Source organism: Topomyia yanbarensis, chromosome 3, assembly GCF_030247195.1.
Source record: "Topomyia yanbarensis strain Yona2022 chromosome 3, ASM3024719v1, whole genome shotgun sequence".
Classification (NCBI taxonomy): domain Eukaryota; kingdom Metazoa; phylum Arthropoda; class Insecta; order Diptera; family Culicidae; genus Topomyia; species Topomyia yanbarensis.
This window is the reverse complement of record NC_080672.1, coordinates 163,971,717-163,998,834: the sequence shown is the minus strand read 5'-3', so window position 1 is coordinate 163,998,834 and position 27,118 is coordinate 163,971,717. Positions and strand designations below refer to the sequence as shown.

Here is a 27,118-nt window from a genome sequence, read left to right as displayed (position 1 = left end):
ATTATCTAAATACTACATTGCTAAAATTCTAGGATCTATTATAAAAGTTATAGACCTATTTGATATTGCGGGAGTTGACATCCGGAAAGTGTTAGCGTATATTTAAAGCACTAAACGTAAGTTAAAAAAAGATTTATAGATGATAAAAAAAACTATTGTAAATTTAATGAATTACAGGAAAAATTTAACATCGATCATCAAAAATCGTGTTTAAGTTTTCGGACCAATTATCTCCGTTGCATGCATTTGCAACAATCCCGTTTACCATTGTAATTCCATTAACAATATTTATTTCTGATAACTCATTATGAAATTCTTTGTTTAAAGTTAAATTCTGTAGTGAGACAATTAACCCTCCGGAAGTCACGCTTATGGCCCACTAAACTAGCAGCCGCTGGTGTCCTAAGACGATTTCGCTAGATTTTCAGAGCAGCGTACACTCAGTGCACAAGCGCGACTGCTGGAAGGTTAAGCTTGGAATATTGATCTAAAACTAGCTAAATCAAAGCATGCTTGTCCCAGTACTAGCGTATTAGCCAACCTGTAAAACTATTATCGCGGAAAGTTCGTTTTCCATTGTGTTGCGATAATGGTGTCGTCACGAACTAGACGCCTGTGTAAGCAATAGTGAAGATGAAGTGCTCCGATTCAACGTTGAAGCTGGCTCGGGAGAAAGTACTCTTGACACACATGAACCACAAAGCACAGCGGAAGTAAATATCTGCTGATAATTTGGATGTAGTATAAACAACTTGTTTATTTTGAAAACATTTGAAATACATATGTTTAAAAATATAACATCAATTTTATTTAAAACTACACTCTTGATTTTTTCATGATTTTTTTATTCATTCAAAAGTTCCACTGAATCATTTATTGTTTATAGTTCCACTGACTAATATTTCTTAGTTCTTTTATACTTGACCTCGGCTGACGATAATGACGTCGTATGTTTAAGACGCAACTTGAAGATTCTTATGACGTTTTCGTTTGACAATCCAAACAAGAAAACACGGTTCGTTGCTTCATTCAAACGGTTCGCAATCCAAGTGTTGAGAGTGAAACTGATTTATTTTTCACCCGATTATCAGCTTAAAGACAGCTAACCTAGTTTCGAAGCTAGTTTCAAATAAGCGATTTACCAACACTTGGTTTTCAATTGACTCAATTTCAGCATCAACCGTAAATGAAATCAGTGTAAGAAGGAACGGTTTTGTTTTGTTTGTAGTTTTTTTTAAATGGAAACAATGTTTATATGCTCATCGAACATATGTTTGGTTGATAATATTTCACGGGACAGATATGCGTGGAACTTTTGCGATGGTATAAAATGACTTGATTTTTTTTTCAAGTTTTCAGAACAAACCATACAATAATTTACTTGATTTTAAAACGTTTGGCGATGAAAAGTCAAAATCGTTAAAATAGTTACATGGGACAGATATACTTGGAACGGCAGACAAACCGGTTCTTTTCTCGTGGATTTACACACATCACCAAAGGTTTTAAACTGTTGTTTGAGTAAGTTGCAATCTTCAGTCGCGCGGATGAGAAGAAACATCTTGAGATCGTCTGCAAAGGACAGGCATGGAGTCTCCGGAAAAGGATGGGATCATACCAGTTTACAAAAAGGATATGAATACTTCAAGCTTATTTTCAAAATGGTTCTTACTTGTAGGCTTGCAACAGGATACATTCCATTAGCATGGCGGGAGATAACTGACAAATTAATTCCCAAAGGTGGCCGCGTCACTTATGACGAGGCAAAGAGCTTTAGGCCGATCAGTCTGACTTTCTTCCTTCTCAAATCAGTGGAACGTTTAAGGTTGGACACAGAATGCGCAAAATTCGCAAACGAAAAAAGCAGTTTTTTTCCACACCGTATGTAAGATCTTCATAAAAATCAATCAGCCTATGTAAAATGTTGTTACAGTACTGCTGATTGATTTTTATGAAGATCTGACATACGGTGTGAAAAAAACTGCTTTTTTCGTTTGCGAATTTTACCCTTTCTCTGTGCAACCTTAATCGACCGCTACATTCGGGATGTTAGCTTGGGCGAGCACCCGCTGCATGCAATGCAACATGCATATCTGCGGATGTCTTCAAAGTGGTCTGCTGTCACCACTTTTACGGAACCTTGTCGCCGATCGCTTGTTGATGAAACTTAATGAGCTTGGGTTTCCGACGTATGGTTTCGCCGATGACTATCACATAATGATCACCGGTATTTACATTAACGCACTTTTTGATTTGATGCAACAAGCCTTATGTGTTGTTGAGCAATGGTGTCTTCATGTTGGACTATCAGTTAATCCAAATAAACTATCAATGGTGATTTTCACGCTACGAAGAATTACAACTGGAGCTCGTCCATTGCAGTTCTTGGACTCTGAAATTATTATCGCAAATCAAGTAAAGTACGTTGGGGTAATTCTTGACTCAAAACTTAATTGGACAGCTCACATTGATTTCAGGAGAAGTGACAATCCAATCAAAGTTAACACAATGACAATGACAATCCAATCAAAGTTAAGCCATCTTTAGAGGATGGTCTTGATGGCGATGACTGGTGCGTTCTCAACAGCACCTAATGCTGCTCTAAAGGCACTCTTGAACATAAAACCACTATATGTGTTTCTGAAACAAATAGCACTTTCTTGTGCATTCCGTCTTAAGGTTACTGGTCTTCAGAACAGTGCTGGTGTCTATTCTCTTGAAATGAGATTAAACTAATCTCATTCGCTTGGTAGATACTGTACCGTATTCCAAGCAGAAATCTTTGCGATTCTGTGTGGCGTACAATCAGCACTTCAACAGGGAATTTGGAGTAAAAGAATCTATTTTTGCTCTGACAGCCAGGTTACCCTGGAAGTTCGGTAGATTAGAGACCGAAATTAGTAATCGCATGTCGAACTCAAATCGAAGAACTTTTTTAAATGCTATCTACCTTCTATGGGTTCCCGGTCATTCCGGTATTACTGGAAATGAATTGGCGGACGAATTGGCTAGAGCTGGCGCTGCGACTGACTTCGTTGGCCCTGAACCAGTTCTACTGCTGTCGATAAGTTGGATAAAGCACAAGATTCGCTCTTGGGCTGCATTTTAACATGCCAATCATTGGCGTAGCTTGCAAACTTGCGTTCAAGCAAAGACTTTTCTGCCGGATGTGAGTCCGAAAATGTCAAAGAATTTGATGCATTTTTCCGAGCACAACTGCAGTATTCTGGTCATGGTACAGACTGGACATTGCAAACTCAATTATCACATGGCTACTATTCAGCGCGCTGAGTATTATTCATGTGATCTTTGTGAATCCGATTACGGAACATCATATCATTTGATATGCAACTGCCCTGTAGTAATGCAATTACGTATCCGGAGTTTTGGTTCTCCATACATAGATGAACCTATGTACTGAGAGCTAAAACTGAAGGATATGCTATTGTTCCTAACCCAGAGTTATAGTTTTAGCCGTATTTGAATGACAATATCTCTTCGGGGATGTTGTCGTTCTGTTATCTCAATATCCCCTCGGGAGTGTTCTGTGTATATCCGCTTACTGCTTAAATAAAAATTCTAAATCCCTCTGGGGGTTGAAAGGTTAATTCCTGCTATCGTAGCACCTGCAGATCGTTCAGAATCCGTCCGGGGTGCAGAATGCTCTGTTTTAAATGTTCTGTGTCGTTATTTTCCTTACCCCTAACCTTACCATTCCCCCAATCCTTCCCATTAGGAAATGATGAAAAGACGATTGTTGGCAAAGACAAATCTCCGATCAACATGGGGAACGTGCCATTTGAGCCAGACGCTACTGATTCCTGAAGTTGCAGTCTTCAGTCGAGCGGTTGAGAAGAAACATCTTGAGATCGTCTGCGAAGGAAAGGCATGGAGTTTTCGACAGAAGATGGATCTCGTTGAAGTAAAGCAGAAATATAAGTAGCTCCAAGTGACTTCTTTGGGGTAGGGAAGCCTGGGGCTAGATTGCAGTTGGGGTAAGTTTGCGGAATCCATTTTTCCTCCGTTTCTATTGGACATAAGCGCAGCCTCTCATTGTGTACCTCAAGTAATATGATACATGTGTGTGTTTTTGTTGCAAAACATTTTGTGTTGTGGAAGTTGTGGGCGATATTGTGTTTTCGAGCATACTTTGTAAATTGTCTTAATTCTAAACATTTTCTGTTATTTAAGGTGTTTTAAGTCTATTCCACGAATGATTACATTTTTCGATAGTGCGTGAGAAGAGCCACATTTCGTACGGACCACTGATGTAATTGAATTTCCATTTGATTGCTTATTTTCTGGCATTCTGATAACTTACCCCACCTCATGACGGTTTTTCCGCGTCACATATTTTTGTCTCTAGAAACGAGGAGAGTGTATCAAACATTTTAGTAAAATTCAGAGATGTTGCCAAACAGCCTGCCCTTTTATGCAACGTATTCTATTTTCTAAGATCTATAAAAAAATAATGTGGTAAAAAATGAAAACTGAAAACACCGCCAACTAGCCTCGGTCTCCCCTGCTCCTGACGTAGAAGTAAATGTGGGTGCTTGATAATCTCTAATGACAATGGCTATCTCTCTACCTGTGAGGTTCGATCGAAGCAACCGTACAAAACTACCGTTGATTCCAAATCTGTTAGGTCGGTGTAAAAAGCATCGGTCATATTCGCTGTTATGTAGGATGTCAGGCAGATCACGTAGGTCATTGTCAAACGCCCATGTTGATCGTATTTAGGTGCAGCTTGTAATACGACTGAAGAAGTTCCACAATCACCACCTCGAACAATTTCGAGAATGCACACGAAGTTATTCCGCGTTAAGCTCTGGTTATTATAGTTTCATTGACATCAGTAAAGCTCAGGGTTTGGCTCACGACCAGAACTTAACCCTTAAATGCGCAATGTTGTTTTAAAACAACATTGCGAAAACCATCTCAAAATTATCATAGTAACGTATTAAAACTGTTAGACAATTTGAAGAAAATTGCTTTGCGCCTTTAAGTGTTAACTAGCAACAAGTTCAATTTGATCAACTGTTAAGGGGAGGTTCTTATTCAAATGACCAAAAAGTCAGCAAATTTTTGAATTACTTGTGGGCCAATGAAAAAACGTAGAAGGACACAGTTTTCGGATTCAAATAGGTAATATTTTCGTCCTCATTTACAATCTTTTTCAAGACGAAAAAATAAGGTGGTGCCAGTGGTGACGTTCTGTCTTAGGTTAGGTGCGCATGGAATTCCAAAACTTCGTAAAGCCTGCTGCCTCAGGATCGAATAAAACTCAAAACTACTAATAAAACTCTAAAGTAATCTAATTTTTTTGGAGGATTGACCTAAGAACGGGTTAAAAACTTCAAATTTGACGTAATGGTGCGATCTCAAACTTTGGGGTCGATTTTTAGCCCTTTTCCACTTTAAGGCTTCATTAAAAATAATGAATTCAAATAATGTGTAGATTTTACAGGCCATTTCTCCAATGAGTGGTTAAAAGATGAAATGTTTTAATTAAACCGTTTTTAAATCAGTTTACGCTGTTTGAAAAAAGCGTTTGAGTCACGTAAATGTTTGCATGTTTCATGACGTACCCTCTAAATGGCACCTTCTTATGTCGTTCGGAGAATCGTGCCATATACTACACTGTTAATAATGAATTTGCGATCAGCTAACGGCTGTTTGAATTCGTTGGGTGAGCTAATTAACCCTTCGTAAGTCGCGCAAATGGCTCACTGAACGAGCAGCCGCTGGTGTCTTAAGACAATTTCGCAGGATTTCCAGAGGCGTGCACTCAGTGTAGTAACGGATTAAAGACTACGGTTACACGGAAAAGCTGATGTTGCACCTTTTTGCCTTTTTCATATAGAAAGGATATGCAATCATTCTGAAAATCGACAACCGGCCGGCCATTTTTTCTAGGATATGTTTCCTAGAACTTCTACAGGTGTTTAGTTAGGAATGTGCGGTTGGGGGTTACACACCACCTCCTTAACATCCCCCCATTCTCCTCAAACACAGCTCCTTACAAGCATGGCCCCCTCTCCTACCATCATTCCCTTTATCAACTACGCAAACGAAAATAAGGTAGATGGTGTAGTAAGGGGTTACAGCCACCTTCGTAAGGAAGGTGGCTGTAACCCCTTACTGCACCATTGCTTTCGTTTTACACGCACTGTCTTTCACACACCACCATCCCTTTTATTCGTCATGCGTCCCATAATAAGTTAGTGGGGTGTGGTGTAGGTTTACCCACTCCCCTCACACTTCCCGCGTAATAAAACAAGTTAGCAGGAAGACAACATTGATCTAATGTTGATTAAGCTTATTAAATATTCTAGTTTCAGCGTCGTCATGCGGCTTATCAGATTCGTGATAGTCCTGTGCTTGTATATAGGTGCCAAATTTAATTAACATGTAATTGACACTTTTTCAATTATATTGAACATAAGCGGCCATAGAATCACAGTCTTGATAAATGAGAAAGTCACAATTGCACTACAGGGTTTTGTATAAAAGTCTATTTCACACTGTAATTTACCGTAGAAACGTTAAAGGGTATTTTTTGTAAATATTGTAGCATAACATTAGATTTTACTGTAAATTGTTTTAAAATAGCTGTACTGTCACAGTGAATATTATGGCTTTGTTACTGTACATTCCGATTCGGGTAATCCTGAACCTACATCGATGCTGGAATAAAGGCTAAAAAATTCCAACCAATTTGCTCCAGTGTGCAATAGCTTTCTCGAACGAACAAAGTCAACTCGATCCATTGTTAGTTAAATGACACGTCTCACTGCGTTTCCATTCTCAGCGCTATCAACAATGTATCTACATGCGTCTCCATTATATCGTCCCATCCAATGGTGACGCAGGTAGTTTGCTTGTCAACTGATTCCTATACATATTTCGCTCTTTGGATAAATTACGCTCATTTCATTTCAATAAAAGTACAAATCCTGCACTGTCGGTTCAGTTACTGCTGCTTATGAACTATTTGCACACTGATTGCGTGATGGAGAATTACATGGATAATTCGACATTGATTTAATTAGCGTACTGAACAGCCACATATTATCGGGTCTGTGGTCTACTCTGTAGAGCTGAACAAATTGACTGGTCATATGACTGTGTCACATTGGTTGCAATCCTGTTGCGATAAGCCAAAATTGCTTTGTCCGGCGATGACGACGGCAATCTGATGGATGTCACTCCACGCATCAGTGTGAAATGAGGGGCCAATAATGTGATTAATCCACGCGTTCGTTAGATGATTTGCTGGAGCGGGTTCGATGGCACAACTATGTTAGTGTGAGTTTCGTGGGCTGCGTTTTGCCATCGATAAAAGATTCCATGAAGATGGAGTATAAAAGAAATAAAAAAGTTATATTTTTACTCTCGATGATTCTTCGGACCATCGTTTATGGTAATATATTTATGTGATTATTTAACTGGCATTCCATTATGTGTTTGATGGAAAATAATGGAACTTCTTGGCATTACACTGGATATTGGCTGAACGATGAGTAATTTTGGGAATTTCTTTGTCAAAATTATGCGACATATAAGACAGCCAGGAACGAACATAATGCATCTACCTTCAAATGAATCGAGCATTACCCGATGTAACAAAGGAGGTATGCATTGATATTGACAGAATGTTGGGAAGCTGATAAATTAATTTGTTGGCATTTTGGACACTGGTATTTGTTATTCATTTCCAAAATGACTTTAATTGTTATGATGCATTATTTACTGATAGATTTATCATATATGCAAAACAGACACATACAAATTTTAGTGTTGGTCATGGCTTGAGTGATTCTGCATCTGTAAAAAGTATTTTTTGTTCCCAGTACACAAAGAAGTTCTTGAAAGTCTTTTGAGTTCAAAAGTAACATATTTAAATTGCTTATCTCGTTGAGACTTGGGACATTTATGCAGAGGCTTTTTCAACCACTTCGCTCAGACGATCGAAGGGAATTTCTGTATGCTTTACGAGCCAACTTAAAGTCCTCCGACCCGTCCCTGCGTTGCGATTCCAAGTTCGGTTTTCCACCATGGTGTTCCTCTACAAGCATGCATAACTCGAAGCGGACTTGGTATTCTAATACTAAAAGTGAGTGTGTTTTATCCACGACCTCATCATGAAACCTAGTCGCCAAGCCCTCTTCGTAGAGGTCTTACTTCGTAGATTTGGGATTAAGGTATGTGACGATATCTAGCGCGACGTTTAAGTGATCAAAGACGATGTAATTATGACCAGATAACGACGGTTCGAGCTCGTTTGGTACGAGCCAGTTTGCCAACCCATGCGTAATATTGTCAGAGTAGTTACATCTAACACCTCTTCTTTGACAGCTCGTGCAAATGTTGGGCGATTTCCTACATTAAGTGTGTGCAGATTTGTACTGATTAAGTATTCCTTCAATTCGGTGCCTCTCAAATTGATATCTGAGCTGACCTAAATTTTGTGGTGGACTTTTGCATCATATGAGAGGAAACCCAGTTCTGCCACAGTATGATACAACCATTTTGAAATCATCAAAAGTTGATGGTTCATTATACGGCAAATATGCTGTACAATAGACTCTTTACTGTGACAGTATAAATATAGCGAGTTGTGAGGTCAGATATAAGACATGCGTCAATAGCATTTGCAGATATACATGTACGGGGCATTTCACGTGAATTTAACATGCCATTTTTGTTGAAAGCTACGAAGACGAGGTTAAGTAGCTTTCCGACATAGTTGCCTTTATGAAAATACGGTTCTTGAACCAAAGCTATGGAAGCTTTTTCACCTGCACAAGGCGGGATAGATTCATAATTGCTGTACGTTTAGGCTGAAGATTAATTTGTGCTACACTAACCAAACTGGGGACGGGCATAGCGTAGTTGGTAAATTGAATGCCTTGTACGCAGTTCACCTGGGTTCGATTCCCAACCCCGTAGAGAGGTTAGAGATTTTTCTAATGAGATTTCTCTAACGCGAAAAAGAGGCGAATGACCCCAAGGGTAAAACCTCTATAATGAAAATAAAAAAAACTAACCAAACTCGATGACAGCACTACACATTTCATCATCAGCATTTGTTGTATAGCAGCTAGAAGATACTAAACATGTTGGCTTATAATCGCCTATAGCGAACATCGAAATGGGTATTAGGGACATGACCACTATTTGAATCCCACGATTTGCGAAGAAACAAACGTCCAATGTGTCAGAGATTCGCTTAACACAGTAAGGGTAAGACCTACGACACTCCGTACGCAACTGGCATATTTTAGTCCTGCCAGGATCACTTCTTGGCTGAGATACTTCAACTCGCCGGATGTCACTCGGCCTCTAGGCTGGATTAAGACAGGGAAAGGTAATAGACTGTTATCAACCTCCTAGACCTATTAGATTACAATCTAAATCTGTGCGATTTTAATCGAGGAAATTCATTGACAGTTACGACAGAGTTAGGTTGGGTTCACAAGTTCTCATTTTCTCATCTACAAAGCAGAGCTTCTGCGCTTGCTTCCTAGGGCACCGCCAAACAGATATTGAGGATTAATCCGTGAACATTTTATTAAACGCTGCATATACAAAGTCCTTTCTGTCAATAAATCACTTTCTCAAAATATACACAAATGGTCCTCATTATGTTTGCTCCTCCATCAGTTTTATTTCGTCGAGGTGGTTTCATTATGCCACACTCCGCAACCGGACACCGGAGTTTCCGGTAACCTAACATCCGGCAAGGTAAGCGGCAATATTTGTTAAAGAAACTGAAGTATTCCTGTATGATATCAAGAGAAAAAAAAATGTCTGAAAAGCACTGAGAATGTAGGAAAAAATGTACAAAAACCGAACTCAGTGAAGGGGTTTGGGCTTGCTAGCACCCGACCCGCTAAAAAACCAGAACCCGATTCATCCACGGCACTACCTTACGGCCTTGCTTCGGGGAGGGGTTTTTATGTGCATGCTCGCCCTTTATTTCAACTACTTAGTAGTTAGCTTCTTCAGTAGGGTTACAACACCACTCCTCGACACAACACTAGTTCACCACCATCCATACAGACCACGGCAGCCGGAAAGCTAGTTGTGAGTGGAGACTTAGTACTCTTTCCCTACGAGGACAATCTGGGCGGTAACTTCAGATTGTCTAATTTGCCGAGCCCTTCGGCTCTTGTGCCATTCAGCACCGCAACTCCCTTCTCGTGCTATTCAGTACCACTTACTCGTTGAGCTCCCGACTTGTTCGCGAACTACTCGATCTAGTCCTCGATGATGGACCTAGCCTACCTTGACGGAGAATTGTCCGACGAGAGAAGTTTTTTTTTGTAATGATAGTTACTACAATTTAGTCTTATTATAAATTACATTTCTACATCGAGGTAATAATTCATTTCAGCTACATTAATTCCGTTGTTACTTGCGCTAACATAGCAGATGTAATTAATAAAAAAAATCAGAATTTCTACCCTTTTTGCTTTTACTAGCCCTCTTAGTGATGGTCTTACTAGATCCTCGAACGACATACGCCTCCATCCGTTTGCGACACCTGTTAACCTCTGTTGTAGAACCGTCCACGCCGGCATCACACAAGCACAAGTCGTCGCTGTTGTGCTATCTTATGACAAACGCCATTTTGGGGTAAACTGAGTTAGATATGCCACATTACTCGTCTAACAAATCTCTACAAGGTGGCGTTTCCAGAATTTTGAAATTTTGCTTGGTTACTGAAATATAGCGAGAAAAGTGATAAGAAATTGTGAGTTTTTTGCTTCAAATCATTATATCTTGGGATTGGCTCAAGTTATAATAAAATTTTAGTTGCTTTTATGTGTAAAAATGTCGTAGGAGCACAATGGCATAATAATTTTCAAAAGAAAAATACGTGTATTGGGAGAAAAACGCATTTTTAGCTTTAAACTGGAAATATTGCCTATTTGGCAACACTGTAACTGAAAATAACTATTTTTTCTAGATTCCCTGACTCATTTCCTTCAAAATGCATCTGACCGATTGTTTATAGACCAAATGATGCCAAAGATATGAATAAAAGTTCATGATTGGTGATTTTTTTCTTTGGAAAATTTTCCATGTACGATTATGACACGTCATACAAATTTTTTCATCAATACACACCTATGATACGTGTGAGAGCGACTTTTGTTTACATTTTTAGTGAAAACTCGCAACATAGTCAACCGATCTTCGTAATATTTGAGAGATTAGTACAGAATAGATAGAAGCATCACTTGTCTTCTCTGAATTGTTTCTACCATTTAGAAGTTTCATGATATTCAATATCAAACTTTAAAAATCGTTTTTCTCGAAATGTGCAAAATGGCGCTTGTCATAAGATAGCACAACAGCGACGAAGTACTAAACTTGTGACTGAGAGTCTCCTCCGTTTGGTTGCGACAGTATGTGCAGTTTCCATCTGTAGTACGATATATCACGAACATCAGCTTGTGGTGCTCGATCTTCTCGTTCACCAAGTTCGATCTTTGCGCTGAGGAAACTTTTTTGCTGCTATATTTCGCCACGTTTGTGGCCAGTCGTTTTCGGTAATTCGTCGTTCCACTCTTGACATGTCCGTTTGTTCGATAAAGTGTTGGTGGATTTTATCGGTGGAGGGGTTTTGTTGGATTTGCTGGGAATTTGAGCTAAATTAGAAAGGATTATTTTAATGTCGGGAAGATCTGCAGGTATTACTGGGCGACGATTTGCATGATAAAGTAGGGATCTGTAGTAAGGAAGGGATCCGATCTCTCGTAAATGTCGATTTATTGCAAGTGATTTGCATTTCAGCGGTGGTATTTGCAGCTTCAAACCTCTTTCGTCTCTACTGCGCGCCAGCTTCACAATTGGGACGCGAGCGACCATTCCTCTCCAGAGAAATGTGCCCATCAGGGATGTCATTTTTGCTATGTGTACTGCAAGTGGTGGCAGTGTCGATGACATGTACCATATCCTGGAAGTGCTGAACGTATTCAACATGATAATTTTTTGTTACAGTGTCAACTGAAGAGGCAGCCACATTTGTTGTCTGAATTTCCCTAGAATTGCATCCCAATTTGTCGTCGTCATCTGCCGTATCGAGTTTGTGAATACAACACCCAGGATTTTAACAGCATTGGTTGATTGTATCCACGTGTTGTTAATATTATTGCCTTTCCACACTCCAACGTCAACGGCAATCGACTTTGGCTCATTTAGTTTGGCACCGGCAGCTATTTCAAAGCGAGCGAACAGCCCTCTAATCGCCTCGATTGGTTCGTTCGATGTCACGATCACGCTATTGTCGTCTGCATATGCTACCAGCAAATCGTAACTGCATATTACTTCAAGCCTGCTTATCAATGGGTGCAACTGCAACACGATTAAGTGCATTGAAATCGGATCTCCTTGTCTAACTGAGCGTTGTATTTCGAATGAGCGCGACAGATGGCCATTAATAAGCAGCCGCGATGTGGCTCGACTGGCGATCTCCGATAAAATCTGAATGAGATCCTCATTGATGCCAAGCGAGCGCATGGTTGCGAAGAGGAAAAGTGTCTTACTCTATTGAAAGCGTGGTCCAGATCGAAGCTGATAAGTTTACCGGCGCGACGACCGTGGCGCAAATCAGCAATTCGATCTTTGAGAGCGAGAGTGGCAAGAAAAATATTTCGCTCTGAGTTCGAATATTTCAGTCCTTCGCTCAGAATATGGTGGGCCTTCATCACCAGGTCTGATCGTGTTTTTAATATACGGGAGAACAGTTTGTAGTCACTGTTGAGAAGCGATATCGGGCGATACGATCGGGCTGTGTTATCTCCTCCTCTCTTTTTAACTAACACGATAATGCCTTCTACGAAAGCAGCGGGTAGATTGCCGCTGAGTGCTTCATTCAGCACTAAATTTATTCCTTGGGATCCCATCATAGCCGGCAGATTTTCTGGGTGCGCTATCTCGTATTGCAGCTAGCATTTCTGCTGTGGTGATCTCGCTCATGCAAGCCTCGTTCAGTGGGTCGTTTGGTAGGACGACTCTCTCTGAGAGAAAATTATTTTCTATTCGTTCATTTGCTTCTTCAGAGTAGAGACTCGAGAAGTAGTCGGTTATATGCGCTTCGATTGCATGTGGCTCTCGGATGATTTCGTCATGCTCTGTGTGTATCTGTGTGATAACGGTTTTTTCCTTCGCCTCTCTCCCAGCTGAAATATCGATATTGGTTCGCCCGCCACGTAAGTTTAATTTATCCTCATAAACGTGTGCGAGAAGTTCCGTTGAAGCGCCAGCGTTTCACTTTTCAGTCGGTTGATGGTGGGTAGCATTTCTGGATGTTGGTAGTACCCGTTTTACGCTAACCGTAGCTCGCAGTATAAACGTTGGTGTTCGCTATGAAATTCCTCGAAAACTTCTCGACATTTCCATTTGAAAAAGGATTTTATTTTTGGCTTAGCGTATTCAAACCACCATTGCATCCAGAAGCGGTAGTTTCTGCGTTGTCTAGTCCGGTATTGCCATTTAAATTGTAATTCGGCAACATTCTCGTCGGTCAAGAGGTGGGGCCGGAAAGACCAAGGGAAGGAAGGCAGCGTCGGAGTGTTAGTGCTTTATGGTCGGTGAATGAGCAGACGTGCGTGTTTGCTGTTCGTAGGTTTTCTCGAAGTCCACTACTGACATATATGCGATCGAGTCGAGATCTTGCCTTTCTATGTGAATCCCTCATCTCGTGGGCATAACTTTTCCCAGACATCGTGTAGCTGTAGTTGTTGTACGGTTGTTCTGAGTGCGGGACTAGCATTAGGGCTGCTAGAATCGCACGTTCTTAGTACACAATTGAAGTCACCCGCTAGCAGTACATGCTGTGCGCGGTGTCGGAGATAATATGCCAATGTTCCATTGAAGAAATCCTCCCGCGCGGTGCGTTGTGAGGAACCGGAGGGAGCGTAAACATTGCAGATTGTCGTGTATTGCACTCTCAATGCGATGAGTCTAAACTCCGTTCGACGTGAGAGACTGGAATGTGTTCCTTCAGAGCAATAGCGGTGCCTCTTCTCATGTGGTCTACATTGCAGAGAACGCCGAAGCCAGGCAATGAGAGCTGTTTGTTTTCCACTTCCTGCAGACAAACGATATCGAGACTTTGGCTACTGATGAAGGTTCGGAGAGCGTTTATTTTCGTGGGATTTGTTATCGTACCAATGTTGATGGAAGCGACGTTGCAGGTTGCCATTAGAGTTGCTCATGCTCCATTTCATCGTCTTCGCTATCCCGACATGGCTTTTTGCCCGGCTGTCGGTTTCGCGTTCGTCGGCTGTTTGTAGATGTGTAGGACTCGTCTGTTTCGTTTCCATTGCTACTCTTGCTTTGCGCGCGTGTGGTAATTAGTAGGCCTTTTAAACAGCTCAGCTGCAAAAGTCCTGGCGTTAAGTGGTTCGTCAGTTCGCGGTGGTGCTCGTTGCGATGACGTCGGTCTTTGCATTTGTTGCGATTCTAGCGATGATACAATCTCTGCAGGCCGGCTGCTACTGTGCGCTGTCATACCGGCTGCCTTAGGCAGTTCTGGGAATGTCTTTAGTATTAGAGGTGGTGGTGCCGATAAGCTTGGTACGGCCAGTCGCTTGTTAACTGACTTTTGCCAGTCGAACTTTTTGGTTGCGGTTGTGGCACGTTTTGTTTTGCCACGTTTGCGTAGCTCTTTTGAACCAGCAGTTTCTTGTTTTGGACACAAAATATGCCTGTGTGTGATTGTTCTTTACAGTGTCGGCAGGATTGCAGCTGCCCTTTGTACACAACGAACGCTTGCTCTCCATCGATAGTGCCCTACGAGTCGATGTTCCGTTTTATGATCATTCGGGCCGACCAGATGCCGAGTGGTATTCCACCGAACTCGAAACTTTCACCCCATGTCAACTCACGAATCGTTAGCACATCACCGTAGGTGCTCAAAAAATCAGCAATCTTCTCTTCGCTCACATCTTCGGGGAGGTCAAACACTTTCACTTCAACACTCCCATCTTCCATGGTTATTCGAAGTTTGTGCTTCTTCCCATCTAACTCCACATCGTGTTTCTCGTCGTGTTCGTCCACCACTTTCTGTTCTAGCGCCAGATCACTGACCTTAACGAAAGCGCACGCTCCACCTCGGTGGCACTGTAGTCTCTTGACATCTTCCTTTTTCAGACCCAGCACTGTACTTCCTTTTTCAGGCCCAGCACTGCACTTTTTCAAATGAGGGCTTGACGGGAAAGCTCGAATAGTCTATTTTAATAGTGTTTTCTCGCCTCATCGCGGACACTGAATGCGCGACGCGGCACAGATATTTCTGGAAAATAAATCAATTTAATTTTTCTACGGTTCGCCCTTCTATCAGCGCAATCGGATAAATACGTCCGTTCGGTGCGAAAGAGAACCGATAACTAAGTTCTCCCGAAATCGAGCCAACCAGCCAGTTGTCGAGGTCAGTTCGGTAATTCCGGTGGAGCAGGGCGTCTGGGTCGTTGGTGCACCGACGACCCGCGACTGGTGGTGTCTCGTCGCGGTCTACTCAGTCTAGTCCCCAGCGGTGAATCTAGCTTACGCCGACGGAGAGTTCCTCGGCGAAGAAAGCTCTCCCGATACCGATTTTTTGGTTTTAGCTTCACAACTTCTTGAGCCCTTTCACTCCCTGTCCGGTGCCATTTAGCACCGCAACTCCTTTAAGCCCTTTGGTTCCCCTCTCGTCCCGTTTTGCTCCACTTCCCCGATAAGCCATTCAGCTCCCACCCTTATTTGTTCGCAAACTACACGGTCTAGTCCCCAACAATGGACCTAGTCTACTCCGACGGAGAATTTCCCGGCGAGAGAGGTTCTCTCGAAACCGAGCGGTAGATTTCTCCCGATATTCGTTTCCGTGAGCCATTTAGCTCCCCGCTTCGTCCCGATCTACTCGATCTAGTTCCCAGCGGTGGACCTAGCCTACTCAACGGGCCTGCCAGTAGGTGCAGAGGTCCATCCAGCGATTCCGGGTGGAGCGTAGCTTCCGGTTCACTGGTGCCCCAACGACCCACTGCTAGCTATACCCATATGATTGAGTATACCGGGCATACGAGTGGCTCAGAGGTTTGCTTACGTTTCCGATGACGAGTACGCGGCCACCTCGTCATTGTTCTCGGCTATGCGGCATAACCGCATTAAGCTAGATTCGTCCGAAACCATACTTTCGGGAGCACAATAACCCTATGAACAAGGTTAGTACTCAACTTATTTTTCAAGCCTATTATTGAATTATTAAAATTTTCACTTATCGTTTACTTTTATAAGTATACAACACTAATCTAGCATATTTCTAAAAGAAAAATATGTTTTCCGCTTACAAGGGAAGAAGCACCTAAAATACAAAATTACCCAGAAATCAATTGCGTGCTGTTTTGAAAATTTATTCAAAACTTCTAGTCATGAACCAAATTATTATGTGTCTTGAAATGCTCGAAAGAACTTTTGCCCTGATGCCTGGTAGGTCTCTCGACAGCCATGACCATAACTAAAGACAACTGACCTCTTAACAAATTATTGGTCTCCCAGCGTACATCTGATTGTTGGAAAAGGCTCAAAACGGAGCCTGTTTGAAATACTATCAAATGGAGGAATCATTACGACATACACAGAAAAAAGTATTTTGTAATTTTAAGTTTATTTTCATGGACATATTTGGAGCATGAAAATGAATGTAAAATTAAGTTCCACCAAAAATCCACACGACTTGTCGTGCTTTCTTCAATGAATTTTATTATAATTCTACATGTGGATTGAAAATAATAGTTCCTTCAAACGGAAAACCAATGGACTTCATTGTATTTTTACACGTTTATTGCTGTAATATGAATGATATGTAATATTACACGAATGAAAGTGTAAAATTGTATGCTTTTTGATGCTCCAATTGAGTGCATTGATTTTAACGTAATTTTCAATCAAAGTTTTGATTCAATCTTTGTATGTTTACATTCGTATTGATTTACATGTCGTTTAAATTTCATTATTTTTTGTGTGTATATCATGTAACTGTCCAGCTTCCGCTAAAACCCTTAATAATCTCAGTGATTTTTGGTAAAAGAAATTTTTGGTGAAAGATGGTAGATTCTGAAGAAATCAAGAAGGCTTCACATTAATTGTATTTATGCACGAAGCATAAGGTTTCACAGTCCAAATTTTTTAATGGTAACGGTAACGAATACAATTTGAACAAATTTCTTCTTACAAATTCTATAGAATAACATAAGTGAATAATCAAATGTGCTGAGTTCTATCTCTGTTTAGAGTGCTTCGACCTCGCACCAAAACTAGCTATACATTTAAACGACACGTCTGGTCCAGACGTTTTGAGCTCCTGCCAAGCTAGAAAATGTCCAGTGATCCAAACCAACTAAATTAAGCGAACAAAGTTAGTTGTATCCATAACAGATGTGAATTATGCAAGCACAAATTCGTGGTGCACGCTATTCCCTCCTATCAAAATGTATGTTGGCAAAATACAGCAAATTACCATCGATCCAAAGTATGCTGCACGCCTACTTTTTCTGTTTGTTGCTTTTTTACTGTTTGTTGTTTCCACCGCTTATGATCGAAAAAGTCTCGGGAAATAGCAAAGCTTTCAAAACTAGCATATCCTATTTATTTTGAAGTGCAATGGGAATTGTGTTATAAGGTGTCAGTTAAGAACGTTAGTGCACAAGCACATTTCTTTTATGACTAAAGTAATTATAGATGTTTGAATGGGAGCAAATTACAGATTCGTTGGAGTTTAGTTGCCAGACGCTGTTCTAATTTACAGGTTCAAATGGATAACAACAGGAACACGTCTGAAGCTGTGATGAATCAAGAAGTCGTTAGATAACTTCCTTTTTGGCCGCTTGTCAACAAATTTTCCTCTCATGTATTTTATTTTTGTCCAATTTGCATTTGAAATGTCTTCGTCTCATCCTTACGCTTCATTCTTTTGTGACTTTTCCACATCATTTAATGCACTCTTATTTATCATTCAGTGTTGCTTTTCCCCTGAAACAATTGTTCATATCATTCGGTCTTCATTGTTATGTTGATTATATAGTGTTATTTGTTGGGGCTTTATCCAGGTACCTGACCTGTCATTATTATCCGCCAACAATCCGATTAGAAACTAAAATCGATTAAATTTACGAGCTGCATTTTCCAGCTTCAATAATAAACCAGCTTCTACCTGTCATGTTAGTGCATCGACCTAAGTCTTTTTTTGGGAAATTATTTTCACCCGCATTTCATGCGCTTTGCTATCTGATCTGCAAATTACTATATTTCTGACAGCATCATGAAGTACCAACAAATATTTTGGTTACCGTGCCGCACTCGTTGGCTTACTTTGGTATTTTGTATTCTTTTTTTGCCTTGTCCGAAGAGGCAATGTCATCGACATCATTCCATGTTTATCCGTTTGATTTAATGTTTTTTCCCCCAAAACATGAGTTGAGAACAACCGGATCGCTTTCCACAGCCCTAAATCTCAAGCTATCGAATAGCAAAGCTCGAGAATACGCAAATCATTCACCTACTCCAAATTGTGTAGGTTGTGGTAGTCATTCAAGGGGCACTTGACCACTAGACCTTCGTCAAATTCAACCAATCGAGTTCAAGCGTTGGTTTGGGTTACATGATTAAAAATAGAGGAATTTCAGGCATTCGGTGAAGTGAGTGTACGATGCGATTACATTGGAGCGCTGTTGATGCCCGAAATAATTTGGGGATATGAGTGTGCGGTATGACGATTTACTGTATTTTCAGTACGCTCGAACAAATTTGAAAGCTACCGCTTTTGAGGTAGAGCCATGAAATTATCAAAATTAATCAAAGTTATTCCGACTCAAAAAACAAGTGGATGACTTTATCAGTAGTTTCAGTAAAGTTTTTGTACCACTTTTATTCGATTTCATATACATATTTGTCTGTTCCAACACACGAGCGCGGGTGTCCTTAAGTGTGCAAATATTCCGGGACTATAAGATAGAATGATGCCTCAAGTTAACCTTTGGAAAAATGCTTCTACAGCGTTAATACCAATGCACTATTGCTCCCCTAGTTGAGGAGATGCTGCATAAAAACAAGACTAAAATTTGATTCATATGGTTGTTGCCAATAGAAGAAACTATTAAATACAAAAAAAAATGAATTTATTTTGACGATGGGTTGTGTGAGCAAGTCGGTCTTATTAGGGAAATACTATGTGTAGTGTCGCATATTCGACCTTATCCGTTGTAACATTCATCAGCGTATTAAAGGATGAGTAAACTGGAGCATCTCTTTCTTGCTCAGAGCATGAAAAAGCATGAATTCTGTCAGAAGAAAGTTTTTTATGTGGTCAAGCCGAGGGAAAAGCAGGATAATCTGAACCTTTTGCTATAGTTCTTGGAAATTAAAAAATATGGGTATATATTATATGTTCGTTTGCATTGTGGGTATGGTTTACATAATCAACAATTAGTTAGATTAGTATATATTCATCAGGATTACAGAACAAAAGAGCACTTTGTAGAGGACCACTCTCGCCTATAACTAGTAACATAATACTTTTACACCGGAGCAACAAAAGCGTGATGGTTTTGTTTTACGAAGTGGGTTCGGCCTAAGCGTTCATAATCGATAAATTCCACTTTTCACTCGCAGTTCGTCTTATAGCGCAAGGATGTACTGGATACGGTAGGAATGGGGATCATTAATCAACGCGTAAATTGAAAAATAATTGAGCCTTATAGGAACACTTGATTATATATTAGGGTTATGGTAGTGGTACTACCGGTACTGAAAATCCCGGGAACACCGACCCATTTTTGGTACCGTAATACCGGTACTGAACAGAAGCCAGTACCGGTATTTCCGGTACTATACAATTTTTTATGAAAAATATGTGGATTCTCTCTCTAGTCCACAATGCAGTATTTTTTTTTGATTCTAGAGGAGAGGCTTTAAACCTACTGTTATTCGCTTCATTTTCGTGTTTGAGAAATATCTTTAGAAAAATTTCTAACCCTATGTGCGGGGTTGGGTAGGCCCGTATCCAGGATTTTGTTTCGGGAGGGGCTTCAAACTTGCTGCATAAATGTGGTTATTCTGGTGACTTGAGATAGTTACTGGAAACTGAATGTAATTTTGAAAAGTTCTTAATGAAAATATTTCCAAAATTAAGGCAATAGACAATATGTTATCTGATACAAAAAGGATATAGTACATCGCTCAATTATTGCTTTTGAATTTGATTTTCATTATTAATTTACAAGTAACAATTTTCACCGTTGAGATTCGCAAACATTGTCTGGTGGGTGCCCCTATCATACAACTTGGAATCAAAAAATTGATGCCTATTTTTTATGAAATTGAAACTTTTTATATCATTAGACAGATTTTTCTAGGCAATTCTTCTACTAGATCGTTTATTAAAGCCGAATTCAGAGGATCAGAGCGCAATTCCGAAAGCAATCGTTCTGAGTGCATAGAAAAGATAGAAGAGATGCTCTTGAGGTGATTTAAATTTGCTGATTCCTTTTTTCTCCTCCGTGATCTGATTATTCCAAAACGAACAAAACACAGACTAAAAGTCTGCCATATACTGAAGACATCGAAGACATCTGAAATCGAAGTTATTGAACTTATAGTTTCAACCAGTCACCATTTTAGTTGCAACGGTGTTTTAATACGGAACGAATTCTTCGCATGAAAATGAAAAGGGCCAATTAAAATGATATTGCGTGAAAATGACACGAAAACAAAACTGTCGTCCCGGCTATATCGTTCTCAGTAAATTGAAATATTTGTTTGTCTAGTACCTAATAGTAGGTGTTGGTTGTTTTTTGCTAAGAGCGGAACACTGTTACTTTTAACAATATTTGTTTCTGTATGGGTGAAGCTGATAAAATCGGGGGTAGATAAAATCGGGTGCTGATAAAATCGGGTCTTCACTGTATGACAATCGCAAAAAAGCATCTAGCACCCCAAAACCAACTAAAAGTAACATCGGCGAGGAAGTTATTAACCTCTACTTGACCAGGCAAACTTCGTCCTGCCGAAAAAAGTATTCTTGACTGAAATAATTTCGAGCATCAACAAAATAAAGAATAAATTACAAAATCGATCATGCCGTTCTTGAGTGATGCGCGGTCTTACGTACACCAACTTAGTTTGATTTGTATATTGTCAACCTAAAAATATTATCTGAGATTAAAAGCTTACAGGTTTAAATCATTATTTTCTGGTGCCAAACAAATATATCTATTAGCGAGCTCTCGAGAAAAAATTGTTTTGCTTAAATATCTGGTAATTCGCGTTTTAGATATTATATAGTTATTTGAACATTCAACTGATTTTTTCATTTTATGAGAAACGCAATTTGTCAATTTTGCCCGCAGTGTCTGCCTTAGACACAGTTCCCCTACTTGTCATTACAAAGAATTTGACACTGGATATTTCAATACGGCTTGAAGGGCAGACTTGGGTGTAAAAATCAAAAGTATTACCAGAAGAATTCGATAAAAAGAACAACATGGTCTCGAGATCAAATTTCATGGGCAACATACATCAGAAAAGGTTTTCGTCGAGCAAGACCAAAATAGTGCGTCTTGAGCCTGATTATGGTGTCAGACGTAAATAAAAGACTCTAAAAATGTATGTTTTAAGCATGCATTTAAACATGACGCAGGTTCGATATTTCAACAATCCATGTCTCCCAATAACTTTACACATTTTTACATTTAATTTACATGTATACCAAATAATTCACCAATTCTAATAACGGTTTGGTATCAAGTGAATTTCAAACACCAAAAAATAATGAAATTTAAACGACATGTAAATCAATACGAATGTAAATATACAAAGCTTGAATCAGAAATTTGACTGAAAATTAAGTTGAATTCGATGCACTCAATGGGCGCATCAAAAAGCATATGATTTTACAGTTTGGTTCGTGTAATATTACATGTCATTTAGTTTAGAGCAATATTGGATTAAAAATACATTTAAGTGGTATCCCGTTTAATGAAGCTGCAATTTTCAATAAACGTGTAAAATTATAATGAAATTCGCTGAAGAAAGCACGACAAGTAGTGTGTGTTTGTGGTGGAACTTAATTTTACATTTATATTCATGCTCCAAATATGTGCATGAAAATAAATTTAAAAAAGCAAAATATTTTTTCTGTGTAGTTACAGGAATAAACCGATTTAATCCACCTAGCAGTGAGATGGGACATTTCTTACACATATCACTATTGGATTAGTGTTCAGAACTCATGAGAAGTAGGCACCCAACTAGAGGTGGGATGAAAACAGTTTCTAGTCGTGTACGAATAAAATCTCGAAAAAACTGAATAAATTATAGAAAATCAACAAAACAAACGAAATAGAAAGTAAAGCAAAAAATGAAATAATGGGTTTTTAAATTCTTAAAATGAGTAGAAAAATTAATGTAAATTAAAATTATAAAATACACGAATCAAATTAGATGGTTATTAAATAAAAATTAAGATTATATTTAGAAATAGTTATAAGATTAATAGAATAAATTGACTCATACTAACAAATTGAATGAAGTAAAAGGAATGACTGAGCATGACATGCATAAAATTAAAGATATGAATCAAATGAATAAAATGACTCAAATGAATCAAATGAATCAAATTAATCAAATAAATCAAATAAATCAAATTAATCAAATGAATCAAATTAATCAAATGAATCAAATGAATCAAATTGATTTAATTCATCCAGTGAATACAATGAATCAAATGAATGAAATGGATCAAATGAATAAAATGAATGGATGAACAACTAAAGGGACGAAGATTCGGTGTTAACCGCTGCACTGGTAGCGGAGCCATTCGTGGAACTCGAGGCCGACTTCGATGGACCTTACACCATACGCAAGACGACGACACCTTCCGGACTACTGCGTCAAGCTGCGGAATGTAGAACAACTGCTTCAGCTCGTTCTTCACCGCCTGTCGATATCCGTGACCGCTCTTCTCGTGGTAATGCTGAACAATCAGCTGCGTGATTTTATGCTGATGTGGCAGGATCGTTGGAAAACGTAGATCGAATGACAGCAACTCTGCTTTCTCTGCTCTCCCCTCCATTCGAATCAGCCCGTTTTCGTCAATCAGCGGAGTAAGTTTGTAGAGTGCACTGGACTTCTCGATCGACAGCCATTGGCTCACCGGCCGATCCTTATTCCTGACCAGTACCTTCAACTCATCGATGAAACACTCCGCCTGTGCCATCTTCATCAGCCATAGTTCCGCCTTCTCGTGCTCACTTTGCTGTAGCGCCACACGTACTGACGCAGCTGCCGTCGGTTGTAGTACTCTGCTCTGTCTGCTCGTTGCTTTTAGCGTCTCAATCGGCAGTTTTTTGCTCTTTCGTCTACAGTTCGACACGAACCGGATTACGCACGCCATCGTCCTCACCAGCACTGTCCACTTAGAAAAGCGATTGGCGTCCACGATAGCCTGTGCAACTTGCACGTCGTGCAGCATCAAGTGAACCCGAAGCTCCTCCGTAGTGTTAGCTGGAGGTAATTCTCTCTTCGGCCACTTTTCCACACTGTCGTACAAAAATTGTTGCCCACGTACCCACGGGCTGTTGGGGTGTATCTCCAGACCTTTACCCCATTTGGTTACCAGATCCGCCACGTTCAATCTCGTCGGAACCCATCGCCAATCTGTCAGTTTAGTCAAACTAAGAATTTCGCCAATGCGAAAACCAACAAATTGCTTGTAGCGGCGCTGATCCGACCGAATCCAGGACAGCACCACTTCTGCGTCAATCCAGAACACCACTCTACTGATCGTGAAGTTGTGATTCTGCTCGATCGTTCGTGCCAGCCTTGCCGCAAGAACCGCTGCCAGGAGTTCTAGCCGCGGAATCGACAGCTGCTTCAACGGTGCTACCTTCGCTCGACTCATCACTAGCGAACACACCACCTTACCCCGTACGATTGCACGGAAGTATGCCACACATCCGTACGCCGTCTCGCTGGCATCAGCAAAGATGTGAAGCTGGACTTCTTCGACCTCATCTGATCTCGCAGTTCCGAAATAGCTTCGAGGTAGCTTAAACACTGGCACGTCTGCGAGAATGTTGGTCCACCGCAACCACTTCCTGAACGACAGCTCATCGATTGCGTCATCCCAGTCGCAGCCTGTCCGCCACAGATCCTGAACCAGCATTTTCCCGAGAATTGTAACTGGAGCAAGAAATCCTGCTGGATCGAATTGCGCCATCACAATGCTCAGAACAATTCTTTTCGTCGGGCGTTTTTCCTCTAGGAAAACCTTGTTGTACTCTGCTTTCCATTCGGTCGCAAAACGGAACTCGTCTCCAACCGGGTCCCAAACGACGCCTAGCACACGCTCGTATTCGGTGTTCTTGTCCCAGTTGAAATGCACTGCGGAATCGACACTCCTTTCTCCTATTTGTTCGAGAAATCTAGCAGAGTTCGACACCCAGTTTCTGATCCGAAATCCTCCACACGAATGGATGTACCTCACCTCACTGGCTCGCTGGATCGCTTCTTCGATAGTATCCACGCTGTCGTAGTAGTCATCTACGTAGTGACGCTTCACGATGGCTTCTACTGCTTCAGGGTACTTCTCCGAGAAATCTGCTGCATTCAAGTTCTTCACAAATTGAGCTGAGCAGGGCGAACACGTGGAACCAAAGGTGGCAACGTCCATAACGTACACCTGCGGAGCTTCCTCACTGTTCGCTCGGAACAAAAACCGTTGCGCTTGCCTATCCTCAGGTCTGATCCGGATCTGATGGTACATTTCTTGAATGTCACCACCGAATGCTACTGGCCGTTCCCGAAAATTGCAGATTACTCTGGGAAGCGGAACTAGCATATCCGGACCTTTGAGTAACTCTGAGTTAAGAGAGACTCCGTTCACTGATGCTGCAGCATCCCAAACCAAGCGCACCTTACTCGGCTTCTTCGGATTCACTACGACGTTCAGCGGTAGATACCACACAGCGGTTTGTGGCGTACCCTTCAGTTCGGCTTCACTCGCCTTGTGCGCGTAGTGTTTGACTTGATAGTCCTCGATCTGCTGGCACACGTTTTTCTTCAAGTCTGAATTCCTGTTCAGCTTACGGTCCAGAGCCTTCATCCGGCGTACAGCCATCGGATAGCTGTCAGGGAATCGTCGTGCGTCCTCACGCCACAGCAACCCCGTTTCGAAGCGATCACCCACTCGCTTCGTCGTTGTCTCAAGCATCTCTCGAGCTCTTTTCTCCTCCACGGGCTCCGGTACAGCGAACGTCGCAATCGCTGTCTCATCTAGCATGTATTGCTCTCGCATCATGTCATGGAGACCTTGATTGCTTGCTGGAACGATCGAGTGCAGATTCAGGTAGGTGTACGCACTCGGTCTTCGGTTCTCCGAACCATACACTGTCCAGCCAATCTTCGACCGCACGGCAATCGGTTCGTTTGGCTTACCGACCCGCGACTCCAACGGCGCAAATAAGTGGACGTTGTCTAGCCCGAGTAGGATTCTCGGCTTTCCCGATGGGTAATCTCTCACCGGAACGCCTGCAAGATGGGAATATTTTTTTACCACATCTGCGAATCGCACGTTCTGCTTCGGCAGCACCAACTCTGATACCGTTCGAGTGTTGAACAGCGGAAACTTCTCCTTCGAACCCTTCGCCGACATCATCAGTTCGACCTTCCTCGAATCGTTCTCAAAGCGGTTGATATTGCCCGTCCACGTCACTATCAACGGCTCTAGAGTACCTTCTGCTTTCAGCCGCCTGGCCACCAGATCATCTACCAACGTAGCCGACGACCCTTCGTCGAAGAACGCAGTAGTATCGATCTGTCGTTTGCCCACGTAAAGCGTCACCGGCATCATACGGAAAATAACCGCACTATCTGCCTTTTCGGTAGCATTGCATTCTACCTTCTGCAGCCGCACCGATTCCTCCACTCGATGCAAAAGTGGATGATGGCCTCCACGACAATTTTGCATGAAGCATCGAATCTTCGAGGTGCATCTGCTGTTTCCGTGCTTGTTCAAACAAAGACCACACAGGTTTTGTCGCTCAACCTCTCTCAACCTGGCGGCAATGTTCATCCGCTTAAACTCCTCACAGCACCTGATGAGATGATCCGTTCGTTTACAGATCCAGCACGGCTTAGTTACTGTCTCTCTTTGAATTTCATCAGAAACCTGGTCCGCGTCATGGAGATGTACAAACTCCTTCTTTCGGGAATTTCCTTTCCCCATTCGCGAAGGCTCACGCTCGCTTAGCGACAATGTCGAGAACTCCGTCACCTCCGACACATCCGAAACGATGTCATTTGTGAAGTTCGTGAACATTCGCAACGGACTGTCCACCTTCCCTCGCTTATACCGGACCCAATCCAGTTTGTAGCTCGGTGGCAACTTGTCAACTAACTCCTGCACCAGCATCGGATTGTTTAGGTGGTCACAAAGTCCTGACGCTTCAAGGTGGTCGCATAACTGCTTCACCGTTATCCCGAAGCTGATGAACGTCTCCAATTGATCAGCTCTCGGTGACGGCGCGTTCCTCACACGTTCTGAGCAGCTTCTCCGGTTTTCCGAACAGATTTCGAAGATCTCTGATCACATCCGGAACAGAGTCCGGTAGCACTAGCCGACTCCTGACCGCCTCAAGTGCGTCACCCTGTAGACAGTCCTGCAAACGCTTCAAATTCTCGAGGTTTGAGAATCCGCAAGCTGCAGTCGTGTACTCGAAACTGCTGATAAACAACGGCCAAACTTCTGCTTCCCCTTTAAATTTGGGAAGGTTCTGAGAGACCGCTTTGCGAGCAGCTAGCTGATCTCTTGTAATACGACTCACGATACACCCCGACCCGTTTCCATCTCCGCACCTTTGAAAGTTGCTTCGACTGCATCTACTCAGCGGGACCTCCGAAACTTCACCGTCACTCACATCTTCGTTACTTCGCTCGAATTGGCCGGCTTCGATGGTGAACGACTTATCTAACGGCACCTTCTTCGGACACGCGAGTCAGGCCCGTAGCCAGGAGTTTATTTCGGGAGGGGCTTAAAAAATTATTGTATAAAGCTTTTTTATTTCGATTATAC

General features: G+C 41.4%; 2 protein-coding genes across 3 annotated transcripts in view; both read right to left on the bottom strand.

The window, feature by feature from the left end:
- The window catches only part of LOC131693013 (neuropeptide CCHamide-1 receptor), a 202,008-nt gene that overhangs the window by 135,849 nt on the left and 39,041 nt on the right, over window positions 1–27,118 (bottom strand). The gene's annotated exons all lie outside the window — the stretch shown is intronic.
- LOC131687359 (uncharacterized) lies at window positions 14,218–26,458 on the bottom strand. Its single transcript, XM_058971440.1, has 4 exons — window positions 22,842–26,458; window positions 14,904–15,223; window positions 14,379–14,700; window positions 14,218–14,299 (listed from the first exon to the last, which is right to left on the bottom strand). The coding sequence occupies exons 1-4, from the start codon at window positions 26,456–26,458 to the stop codon at window positions 14,218–14,220; spliced, it is 4,341 nt and encodes a 1,446-aa protein (XP_058827423.1).

What these genes read in the sequence shown, in the direction of transcription:
- LOC131687359 (XM_058971440.1), bottom strand. Translation starts at nt 26,458, where the DNA reads ATGCTGGTGCAGGAGTTAGTTGACAAGTTGCCACCGAGCTACAAACTG. An exon ending in GCTCCGCTACCAGTGCAGCG is followed by an intron (nt 15,224 to 22,841) that starts GTTAACACCGAA and finishes TTTCCCGTCAAG; the next exon opens with CCCTCATTTGAAAAAGTGCA. An exon ending in GCAGCTGAGCTGTTTAAAAG is followed by an intron (nt 14,300 to 14,378) that starts GCCTACTAATTA and finishes ATCTACAAACAG; the next exon opens with CCGACGAACGCGAAACCGAC.